The sequence below is a fragment of the Taudactylus pleione genome, unplaced genomic scaffold, assembly GCF_031769625.1.
Source record: "Taudactylus pleione unplaced genomic scaffold, aTauple2 ptg000206l, whole genome shotgun sequence".
NCBI lineage: Eukaryota > Metazoa > Chordata > Amphibia > Anura > Myobatrachidae > Taudactylus > Taudactylus pleione.
Window position 1 is genome coordinate 5,520,371 of NW_028284608.1, and position 12,765 is coordinate 5,533,135.

The following is a 12,765-nucleotide window of genomic DNA, read 5'->3' on the forward strand; positions in this document are numbered from 1 at the left end:
CGGTGAGGTCTCCCCGGCAGCTCCAGCGGCGCAGACAGGCAGGGGCAGTGAGCTGTCTGCCTGTATCCTCAAAATCACTTATACTTCTTTCTAACTGTGCCTTAATGGAGCATAGGTCCAGCTCCCAGGGCACAAACTTTAGACTGACCTGGGGGGGGGGGGGGGGGGGTATAGAGGGGGAGGAGCTAGTTACCATTCAAGTTTTTTATTAAAGGTGCCAGCTCCCGGCTAACCCACTTCTATACCCCATTGTACTGAGGCTCCAGTGTCCCCTAGTGGATGAAGGAGAAATAAAGAATTGTGCAAGGTTTTCATACTCTATTCAATGCATGGGGGTACAATCCCTAACAAGTGACCTCTGAGGAGCTGTTCTTCAAAGGGTATCAGATTTGTACCATACTAAAGTGCAGCTTTCCAGACTATTAGAAAAGATTTTCTGTTAGTACTAATTGGAATTACACATGTAGAATCCTACTTAACACTGACTTGGTGTTTGAGAGTTACACACAGGCTCATGGACATGAGCTTATACACTGTAACCAACTACTCAGTACTTAGGCCCGTATTCAATTGCCGGTGTAAAATATGAGATATGGTAAGAACTTACCCTTGTTATCTCTATTTCTACGAAGTCCATAGGGTTCCACAGGATACCTTGGGGGTATAGGTGTGACGTCAGTCGCAGGGCACCAAAGAGTTAAGCTTTCAGCCTCCCAGGATGCACTAGGTCCCCCTCCTATACCCCGCCCCAAGGCACCTCAGTTAGTTACCAAGCCATAGGCCGGAGGAGGAGAAGGAAGAGAGAGAACAAAGATCTGGACACATACAAGAATCACATTCTCACCAGAGGGAGACGGAAAACCGGTGACCAGAGCAAAGCCCATCTGCAGCACAGGTGCGACAGGGCGGGAGTCCTGTGGAACCCTATGGACTTCGTAGAAATAGAGATAACAAGGGTAAGTTCTTACCATATTTCATATTTTCTACTTCAGGGTCCATAGGGTATCCACAGGATACCTTGGGGATGTCCCAAAGCAGTATCCTTTAAGGGAGGAAGCATCCTGAGAGGCGAATGTGTCAAACCTGTAATACCTCACGAAGGTATGGACAGAAGACCACGTAGCAGCCTTGCAGATCTGAACTGCCGAGGCACCACGTCGAGCTGCCCACGAAGGACCCACAGACCTAGTGGAATGAGCCTTCAGAGAAGGAGGGACCGGTTGGCCTTCATGAAGATAAGCTTCAGAAATAGCCATACGGATCCAGGCTGCCAAAGTTTGCTTTGAAGCAGGCCAACCCTTTTTACGGAAGCCATAGAGGACAAACAAAGCGTCCGACTTCCTAAACGAAGAAGTACGGTCAACATAAGTCCTTAAGGCCCGCACAACATCCAAAGAGGCCTCACCCACGGAAAGACCCGGTGAGTTAAAGGCCGGAACAATTATTTCCTCGTTAACATGAAACTGGGAAACAACTTTGGGAAGAAACTCGGGCCGAATGCGGAGCACTGCCCTGTTCCCATGAAAAACCAAGAAAGGGGGTCTACAAGAAAGAGCCCCTAACTCAGAAACACGTCTGGCCGAAGCAATGGCCAGAAGGAAAACAGTCTTAGCTGTTAGCCATTTAATATCCACTGAGCCCAGTGGTTCAAACGGCGGTCCTTGGAGAGCCCTCAGGACCACAGCCAAATCCCAAGGCGCCACAGGTGGAACAAAGGGCGGCTGAATACGGAGAACACCTTGCATAAAGGTGCGCACATCCGGGATTGTAGCAATCCTACGGTGAAACCAGACAGATAGGGCCGAAACCTGTACCTTCAAAGAAGCAAGGCGAAGCCCATGATCTAGTCCCGCTTGCAGGAAGGCGAGAATCCGAGACAGACGAAACTCCCGCGGTGCATAACCTCTCGGTCGACACCACCGGAAGAACGTATGCCACACGCGATGGTATATCCTCGCGGAAGACGGTTTCCGAGCTCGTAACATGGTATGCACCACAGAGCTGGAAAAACCCCGGGACCTCAGCATGGCCATCTCAATAGCCACGCCGTCAAAGACAGCCGAGTCAGGTCCGGGTGAAGGCAAGGACCCTGAGACAGAAGGTCCGGTCGTAGCGGCAACCGCAGAGGACTGTCCACGGACAGACCCTGAAGGTCTGAGAACCAGTGCCGTCTGGGCCACGCGGGAGCTATCAACAGGAGCGTCCCTCCTTCCTGTTTGAATTTCCGGATTACCCATGGAAGAAGGGAGACCGGAGGGAACAGGTATGCGAACCGGAACGTCCACCGGACGGACAGAGCATCCACCAGAGACGCCCCTTCGTCTCTTGTGCGAGACCCGTATACCGGCAACTTGCTGTTGTGCCGGGACGCCATGAGGTCGATTTCTGGAAGACCCCACCTGTCCACCAGTAGTTGAAAAACATCCGGGTGCAGGGACCATTCCCCTGGATGAACGTCCTGGCGACTTAGAAAGTCCGCCTCCCAATTTAGCACTCCCGGGATGAAGACCGCTGATATGGGCGGAAGATTGCGCTCCGCCCAAACCAGGATCCGAGAGACCTCTACGAGAGCCGCCCGACTGCGAGTTCCTCCTTGCCTGTTTATGTAGGCCACGGTGGTAGCGTTGTCCGACTGGACCTGCACCGGGTGACCCTGGAGAAATCGCTGTGCCTGCTGGAGAGCATTGAAGACCGCACGGAGTTCCAAGATATTTATTGGAAGCTCCGCTTCTGTCAGCGTCAACCTGCCCTGGAACAAGTGTGGACCCGAAACTGCTCCCCAGCCCCGAAGACTGGCGTCCGTTGTCAACAGGACCCAATTTGGAACCCAGAACGGACGTCCCCTGTTGAGGTGGGTCGTCTTTAACCACCACGCAAGGGACAGGCGAACCTCCGGGGTGAGCACAATAGTCTGGAACTTCAGAGACTGAGGCAGCCCGTTCCACTTGGACAGGATCAGGTGCTGCAGAGGTCTGGAGTGAAACTGGGCGTATTCCACCATGTCGAACACCGACACCATGGAGCCCAGTAACCTCATCGCCGAGTGTAAGGACACCCGGCGGCTGTGCAGACAACTGCGCACCCTTGACTGTAAAGCAGAGATCTTGTCCTCCGTCACGAAGATCCTTTGCTGTCCCGAGTCCAATAAGGCTCCAAGATGCAGAATCCTCCGAGACGGGATTAGAGTGGACTTCTGCCAGTTGATTAGCCAGCCGTGCCGTTGCAGCAGTGCAATGGTCAGGTCCAAGTGGTGTAACAGGAGCTCTGGAGATCCTGCCACCAATAACAGGTCGTCCAAGTACGGCAACATGCGGACTCCTTGCAGCCGCAGAGAAGCCGCCATGACCGCCATCACCTTGGTGAAAACACGTGGTGCTGTCGCCAGGCCAAAAGGTAACGCCCGAAACTGGAAGTGGTCGCTGCGGATTGCAAACCGAAGGAACTCTTGATGGCGCAAAAGAATAGGGACATGCAGGTAAGCGTCCTGTATGTCCAACGACACCATGTAGTCCCCAGGTTCCAGCGCCAGAATGATGGACCGTAGGTTCTCCATCCGAAACTTCGGGACCCGCAAAGACTTGTTGAGTGCTTTGAGGTTGAGAATCGGACGATAAGACCCATTGGGTTTCTGTACCAAAAATAGATTTGAATAGAAACCCTGGCCCCTTTGGGAGAATGGAACAGGCACTATAACTCCAGCCTGGAGCATAGTGTGCAATACCTTCCGCAGCTCCGTAGCCTTGTTCCGGTCTGATGGTAGACCCGTGGTGAAGAATCGAGCCGGGGGTCTGTGCCGGAAGGAGAGGGCGTACCCGTGGGAGACCACCTCCAGAACCCAAGTGTCTGTCGTAGTGAACGACCAACACCGGGAGAACTGCAGCAGGCGGCCTCCCACCCTGGGATCCCCCAAGGGGAGACCCGGACCGTCAGGCCGCAGGCTTGTCATCTGGCTTGGGGGCCGGACGTCTGGTACTCCACGCCTGTTTCCGGGGCTTGACCGATTTCTTAGGGCCAGCCTGTCGAGGAAACGACTGTGGTTTGGGCCTGCCCTGGGCCCTAGATGACCGAAAGGACGATGGTCCAGAACCAGAAGGAGCAGCGGCCGACGGGAGACAAGCAGATTTGGCTGCCGCCAGCGTGGCCACAATCTTATCCAGATCCGGACCGAAGAGAACTTCTCCGGTAAACGGCAACGCTTCCAGACCTTTCTTGGAATCTGCGTCCGCCTTCCAGGATCGCAGCCACAAGGTGCGACGAGCAGCTACCGCTGCTGAAGAAATTCTAGACACCAGAGTACTAATGTCTAGAGCCGCCTCGTTGATGTAGGTGGCCGAATCACGGAGATTGCCAATCAACTCCGCCTGTTCGGCCGGACAGTCGGATTCAAAAGAAGCCTCTAATGAATCCGCCCAGCGCTCCATCGCTCTGGCAACCCAGCAAATGGCCATAGCCGGCCGTGCTGCCCCCCCTGCAAGGGAATAAGCGGACTTCAGGCAGATTTCTACCTTGCGGTCCGTAGCATCCTTAAGGGAGGACATGGATGGCATCGGCAATGTGGCACTACGGACAAGACGGGTCACGTGAGAATCCACCTGTGGAGGGGATTCCCACTTAGCAAAATAATTATCCGCAAACGGATAAGCCACCGCCAGGCGTCTCTGCGGCTGGTATCTTTTGCCAGGTTGTTTCCACGCCTCCTCTAAATGGTCCACCAACTGACCCGAAAGAGGAAAGACTGTGGCATCGCCCTTCACATCTTTGAAAAAGGCATACTTAGATTTAGCCGCTGGGGGAACTTCGTCCTCAATCACCAAGGCTGTGCGGACCGCCCGAATAAGTCCAGGAATATATACTTTGGACTTAGCATCAGCGTCCTTAGTATGGAGAGGTTCCTGATCGTAAGGATCCAGAATCTCCCCATCATCAGACGTCCCTTCGTCATCCTCATAAGGAGCGGACAGAGACGCCACCGGCCTTTTATGAGGCCGCATCACAGACTCCCCTTGCAACACATCCGACAAGTGCTGTACAGAACTCGACAGGGAGTTAACCCACGCTGGCTCCTGAGAACCCGGGAGCGGGGAAATAGGGAGACTGTGGGGTACCACCAATTGTCGTGGGAACCCCTGCATGGGTGACGACACCACAGACTGCTGGGACAAACCCATCGGATTAAACGCGGGCTGCGGAGCTAACTGGCCCACTAAAGCTGTTAACGCCTGAGCGAAACAAGCCCAGGGCGGCTCCTGTACCGGTGCTGTAACCGTAATAGGCCGCGCCATGGACAAACACTGCCGGCAAAGGCCCTCCGCGCTACCCTCCCCCTCCGCTAACGGTACTTTGCACGTGGTACACTGTAGCCGGAGGGGAAAATCACTTTCAGACATGATGGCACCACGTATGTGACCTCTCTCACCAATTAAGTATTAATAGGCGAGAGACCACCCTGCAGCACCGCACCGCAAGGGCTTTAGCGGAAAGAACAGGGACAGTAATAAAGCTGACAGTTTAGAGAAGAAAAGTTACAGGCAGCGCTAGCACAGTCACATACAATGCAGAGAAATAACAATTCCTGCACTAACAGCGCTGATCACTCAACTACACAGACACAGGGCCTGGTAGGACACAGCGCTGCATACACAGACCTGAGCCACAGCGGAGGAGAGGTATGCGGGGGGACCCAGACCACAATGCTTCCTTCCAGACTTCCAGCAGCGTTCACCATGCGTTGCAGAGAAGATGGCCGCCGAGGAGCAGAGAGAAGCTGGCCTGGGGGAGGAGCGCTGACACAGGACCAGTCAGCACAGTGCAGAGAGGGCTGTGTGCAGCGGGGGAGGCGCCGGCTGTGAGACAGGGAAGGCGCGCTCCCCTGGCATGCATTTAACCCCTGGGACGCCGCAGCGCTACCGCTCTGCTGCGGTCCGCTGTCCCAGGGGGTAGTGGAAGCGCAGGTTGGTCGCCTGGCTCCACGCTGCAGCCAGTCCCCAGGGAGCCCCCTGCCTGGGAACTTAGGACCATGTGATCAGCGGGGACCCACCGCGGGACCCCGCTGCTTACCTCTGTCCCCCTTGAATCCGGCCATGGTCCGGAGCATCTGGGGTCACCGCTAGCTGTGACCCCAGACGCCCACCAGCATCCCCGGATCAGTACCGGCGGGGTGTAGGGAAGACAGCATGGACGTCAGGACTGACTGTCCATGCTGTTCATCCAGATGTGCAGCCACAGCTGCATGAAGAAAAAGCTTCAGGGGCTCTTCTAGCCCCCACTCCAACAGGTGCACCCGACTCCGGCCGGGCACCAAACTAAACTGAGGTGCCTTGGCCCGGGGGCGGGGTATAGGAGGGGGACCTAGTGCATCCTGGGAGGCTGAAAGCTTAACTCTTTGGTGCCCTGCGACTGACGTCACACCTATACCCCCAAGGTATCCTGTGGATACCCTATGGACCCTGAAGTAGAAAAAGCCCGTATCCACGAAAAAAGTATCGCAGATGACGTTATTTCACCAGGTGGAAAAGTATTGCCGTATTCAATTGCAAAGACTTTTCGTATATGCGGAAAGTCAAAGCAATGTAATAGGCGAAAGTTTCGCTTATGAATAGCAGGCGGAAAATAGTGCAGAATTGCGGTTTTGGGGTGCAAAGGTGTGGAAACCACTCTGCACCCTTGGGACAGCCTCCCAAAGGATAACAGTAAAAAAAAAACCTAGGAAAAAAAAAGCGAGGAACACCCAAGTACAAAGTTGGGGTACACATAAAAAGTAGCCAGACTTTTGAGGGGTCTGCAGGTATGGGGGGAGGTGTTTTTTTGATTGAAAGTGCTTGCTGAAGGTGCGTTTTTGGGAGTCACTTAAAACTTCACTTTACAGATTTTAAACCATGCTTGTCCCCATTTTCAAGTACCCCAAATTTCACAGGACTACTTATTTACTTTTTAAAAAAACTGCTTAATGCTATTCTTCACCACTTGTGCAAAGACGCTATATAGAGGCAATTAAAAGCACTTAAGTACACCAAACAGCTCCAGGGGGGCTAATCGGCGACATCTATAGTATATTCTATACTGATCCCCAATGTTAGTACATGTTTTGGGGGTGTTAGGCTGATTTCCCCATTTCTGACAACACTGCCTGTTTGAGTTTCGCCAGGACGCATTTGTGTGTCCTTTGGAATTGAAGACGGCGAATAGTGGTGGCGCGCACTATATCTTTTCACGCCCAAAACACATGATGTAGACTGAAATGCCGGCAGGTGGAAAAGTATCGCGGGTGCCAAACTAATTGAATACGGGCCTTAGCATACTACCTATGAAGATGGGGAGGAGAAAGGACACTGAAGGGTTCACCCCAAACGTCAAGCACGATGACACGGTCACACAGAGTTTGTCCTGCCACAAACCTTTATATTAGGGACTGTCCAGTTGACAAATATTATGGGTTTGTATTTCAAAGCACGGATGGGCCTTTGCTGCGAGATAGAGGTTTTATATGGGGACTGGCAATCCCCTTATTTTTTTGTTATTTTTATTTAAGATGTGCTTATAATCCTGTGAACACCCAGCATTTTTCTGGGCAACAAAAGCAAAGACAGGCGAGAATAAGCCATACGTGACACCCCGTGCACACAGAGCTCAGGTCACATCAGTGATGGGGAGATTAGATAAGGCCAGCACACGCTTTGATCATTTCATTGGCAAGCCATCTTTTCACATTTACAATTCTTACCAACAGAACCACAAATATTAGGGGAACTCATTAACCCAAAAAGGGACACAGGGCTGTCCAATAGCGATTAAGACTTGGTCATGGTTTCAGAAACACATGCCTCGGAAGTGCTGGATTCTCCACAGTAAATCGGGTTACCCTTCGCACGGTCCGTCTCATGTTTGGTAGCAATGTTCCTTTGACAAAGGGTAGATTTAAGTTGTTCTTAAAGCAGGACAATTTCTAACAGCCTTCAACTTTATTCTGCCCAAGCTATTCATGCAGTGTATAACCAGATGCAGTCTGTCGACCCGATTAAAATTGCTAATGGCTTTGACAAAGCTTTCACTGTGCCCTTCTTGCTTAATGTCAATAGTCCCATTTCATCGATGTTACACCCCATTTCCTGCATTGTATACTGCTAAATGTACAGAGATTAATGCACAGTGATGGGACTGTAATGTGGGCACAACCAATGATAATCTGTTATATTATTTCATAGTTTATATTACATAGAGCCACAATATGTATTTTAGCTGTGAAATCTATTGCAAGTGCAAACCGGAACACAGCATAAAGCATGTCCTCTTTTTTTCCCTTTTTTATATACACGTGTCATATCACTGAACACCTACAAAATTACAAGCTGGATGAAAGCATTTCAGACAAACCCCCAGCCAACTCCTAACAATCTTCTCCCCTCTTGTTCGCATTTATTTTATCCAAATTTTAGCATTTTAACTGGTCATGTTACAGATCAAGTCTCCTTCTACATACTATACAATAGTGTAAATACTCGTAAAATAATGAATGTTGCAGCTTCTCTTACAAAACAGCAGGTGGCACCATATCCACACAAATGAAGGCTCCTAACACTACATGAGCCAAACATTGGAGCAGTGTAATGCTCCAAAATTGCTAATGTCATTTGTAAAACCAACAGAAGCCTTAAGCTGTGTACAGAAGGCATAACCGACTGGTACCTCAATTCTGAAATATGTTCAACAGCTTGTTGAATACCGCTCATACATTACTTTAGGACTAAATTGTCAATAGAGATGAAGACTATGATAATATACTAAAAATAGTGTAAGTACAGAACACGAGCGCATTTAAAACCGTACATATACTACCTTTAGAGCACATTACATACATCCAACAATATAGGTGCTCTATCAAAAGAACACATGGAAATGTACGCATTCTACTGAAAAAAAAAAAAAAAAAGGCAGCAACGTAAATTATCACAATTTAATTAATTTGTAGCAGGAATTTTTTCAGAGTGGAAAATGCTGTACTTCATACGAGGTGTTAAGAGACCATAACTCCATCAAAAATATAACCATTCCCCTGCACACCATGGCAGAAAGTCACTGGCACGGTCCGTTCCAAATTTACCGAGGTCAGCCTGGTAACAGCTGCAGAACACATCCCCACAAACACAAGGTGGAATATTTACTAAAGTGAGAGTTTTTAGAAGTGGAGATGTTGCCCATAGCAACCGATCAGATTCTAGCTATTATCTTCTAGAAGGTGCTAGTTAAGTAGAATCTGATTTGTAGCTATAGGCAACATCTCCATTTCTAAAACTGTCACTTTAGTATACCCCTACGTTAGACAGGCACCCTGTATTTCCAAAATATGCATAATTGGGGCTACGGTGTCCTTATTTAAAATAAATAAATAAATCAAAAAGGGGATGTTTAATTCAACACTTCTATAAAATCTGCCACTGGCCATGATCTCTTTCTAGACATACAAGCTGTGAAACTGGTAAAAGATTAAATCTCTTCTAAAACAGTACATAATAGTCACAGTACAACCATATTAAATTGCAGTTATCTGCAGTGCTTTGATGTTACTGAATCTCACCGATTTTGCTTAACTTGCATCCCTACTGTGCGAACATACTACTCTTATTTTGCATGTCCCAGTTCCCTTTTGCATTTTGATGCAGTTATGTGCCTGCCACTGCCTGGCACTCAGACTGCACATGACAGATATCACGCCCCCTGACAACAGAACACAGTGCCCTGTTTATAGAGTATGTCTATGGAGACAACAACTAACTCACTCTCCATCAGAGACAACTGTCATCCCTTGAGATCTGCTTGAAAATAGAAAAAGCAAAGCCTAAGAGATCCACACTGGTAAAGGACATTGGTCACTACAGCTGAACCGCACAAACAAGTTTAAAACAGTGGCGGAAGGGGGGGGGGGGGGGAGAAGAGACCACCACATTAAGAAAGAAGCGCAAAGCAGGCACCCTGGCTTTAACACATTCTCCTGATCAGCCAATTAAAAAGGAAATGAATAAGATGCAACATGCATACCATACAAATCATTACCTGAAGTCTGGAAAGTGCAAGAGACGGAAGGAGCAGGAGCTGAAGGGTCTTTGCTTGCCTGCTTTTCTTTACTGGACGGAGTGTCAGTTTTTGGGTCCTTAGCAGGAGGCTGAGGCCGTGAGACGGGTTCATCGAGGGCTATCCCAAACCCTTCTTTTCTATCGTGACCGCCCTTATCAGAGCTTTGAATGCCCTCTTTTACTCTGTCCTGCATATCTTCCTTTTTCTTGGGCTGATCTTTCACACTAAGGTCTTCCTGCTGCCTAGCTTCCTTCGCTTTAACTTGCTCATCTCTGGGAGCTTTAGGAATGATCTCATCTGCAAACGCAATCACAGGGGACTTGTCAAAGTGCGCGGGAGCCGTTATTGGGGACACGTCTTCAGAAAATACAGCTTTTCCGAACGCTTCCATTTGTAAAGGCTTCTCTTGATTGGACGTTTGTGTAACAGTTTCGTCTGCTAGAAGATCGGTATCCTCAGAGAGATAGGATGCAGGCTTATAAGACTCTAGATAGGCTTTGCTGGGAGGAAGCTCTTTCCATGTTGGAACACTTTCAGGTTCCTTTTCAGGAGTAAAGTCTTGTGACTTTACAGTGCCTAGGACAGCGGCAGCCGATTCCCTTTTAAAAGCCTCAGCCTCCCAATGTTTGTAGGATGGTTCACTCTGTTCTGACTCTGGAGAGCTATCATCAAAGTGTGGAGTAAAGTGGGAGCCAAACTCAGTCTTCAGTGCCTTAGAAAAATCTGTCGCCAACTGATCCGGTATAGTTTCCTTTATCAAGTCACATGCTATGGATATGTAGGGTGTTCCAGGCTCTTCAACTGGAGATTCCTTTCTGGCCTTAACAGGTGCAGGAACAGGTTGATCTTGAGCACTGCCTTTATTAGTGGCTTCTTCATAAGACGGTGGTTTCTCAGATTCAAACTTTATCTTCTCCTCGCTGACAAGGGATGAATGGCAGACTGGGGAAACATCAGGCTGAGGCGCCATAGTGCTTAAACCAACAGGGGCTGTTACGGGTGCTTCCATGACAATATCAGGCAAAACCGGTGAGGAAACAGAATCTGAATCTTTGAACAGAGGTGTATTTTGTATTGTAGGACTAACATACTCCGCGGAGGATTTAGCAGCAGTCTGAACTAGATCGATTTTCGGCTCGTAAGCGAGCTTTGGTATGCCAGTCTCGTAGACTTCACTTTCATATGCTTCTTGAACAATATCTGGAGTAAGACCTTCTGGCTTGTTGGGGACTTGTTTTGCAGCATTCCCAGATACACTCTCGGTGGTGACATAGCCACCTTCTTGGTCAAAGTGTTCAAAGAACGGGTTGACGGTCGCAATGTTTGTACCTAGGTGAGAAGAAGCCGTGCGGGTCTCAATTACTTCCATCTTTTTCTCCTCATCAGTCTTGTTTCCAGAAGCTGGACTCCCTTCAGACGCCAGAGGAATAGTCTGTTGTAGCGGAGCAGAAGGTTCATAACTTGAGGAATCTGAGAGGGCATCGGGTGACACTGGCGAAATATCAGATAGGTCTAGATCCTTTTCTTCACTATATTTTTCCTCTTTTACTATAGAATCAAAATTCAAAGCACTAATATTACTTTTAAGATCAACAGCCACATACTTTGGTTCATAATCCATTTCATAAGCCCTTGTGCCCATAAATGGCTTGAAATCAACATACTGTTCATCGAGACCTTCTTTGAGATCTGAAAACTCTTCATGAGGTGGCCCAACAGATTTTAGCATTCCAGAAAACATTTCCTTAGCAGACTGCGTGTATACTTTTGTGTAGTCTCCAGACAGTGTCTCCGGTTGAGACGTGGGATGTTCAACAGCATGACCCCTTTCCGAAAAGATCAAGTCTTCCTTTAGGTCACCGAATGCTGGAGCATGCTTGTAGCCTGCTACTTCAGAATAGTCAGTCTCCATGTCATGACCAAACTTTCCAGCTACAGACGAGCCCTCGAAGGACCGTGATACTGTATACAAATCACTAATGGTGCCTTGCAAAGCTTCAGGCGCAGTAGAGTCAGCAGGAAAAGCGAGATCTTTAGAATAATCAGCAGATAAAGGAAACAAAGGAGGAATGGAAGTAGACTGAAGCAGAAGAGATGAGAGCTCCTCTTGGCCAGCCGGCACAGTACTAGAAGGCTGCTGGAAATCCATTACATGGGCTGTGACAGCGAAGAGAAAGGGAAGATATCAGTAGCAGACAGAAGCAAAATACTTAGAAGAGCAAAAGAAACAGGATTAGTTCAAACAGGGTTTAGTGAAGGAGAAAAATAAATAAAAACTGTTCAAGAAAAGTTGAACTGTGCATTTTGGGAACAAATTTATTTTTAGTGTTAATCAAAAGCATACCTGTCCCCAGGAACGTTAGCCTTGCACCCACCAGGATAAGATGCTTACCATAATCTTCAGAGTGTTTGCCTCGGAAAGAACCTAAATTAGCTTCAATCTCAGCTCACTAAAAATGAGTAATATTTTGTCAAACAATTTCGCAAAAACTGCAGATTTTTATTTTTATTTTATTAAATAAGATATTTACGTTCAATTTCAGTATAATTTTATTACCCAATATGCACATTTGTTTATAAAATTCTACCAAATAAGGGCTAAATAGATCTTATTTACATAATTTGACTAATATATATATATATATATATATATATATATATATAATTTTGGAAAACAGTTTTAAAGTATAAAAAAAA

General features: G+C 48.3%; 1 protein-coding gene across 3 annotated transcripts in view; it reads right to left on the reverse strand.

The window, feature by feature from the left end:
• The window catches only part of RTN4 (reticulon 4), a 67,737-nt gene that overhangs the window by 39,349 nt on the left and 15,623 nt on the right, over positions 1-12,765 (reverse strand). The window contains exon 3 of one of the 3 annotated variants that reach the window (XM_088478006.1): positions 10,048-12,225. The exons of the other annotated variants lie outside the window; for them this stretch is intronic. Within the exon in view, the coding sequence (XP_088334132.1) occupies positions 10,048-12,225 (2,178 nt within the window). The remainder of the gene's footprint in view (positions 1-10,047; positions 12,226-12,765) is intronic. 3 annotated transcript variants of the gene reach the window in all.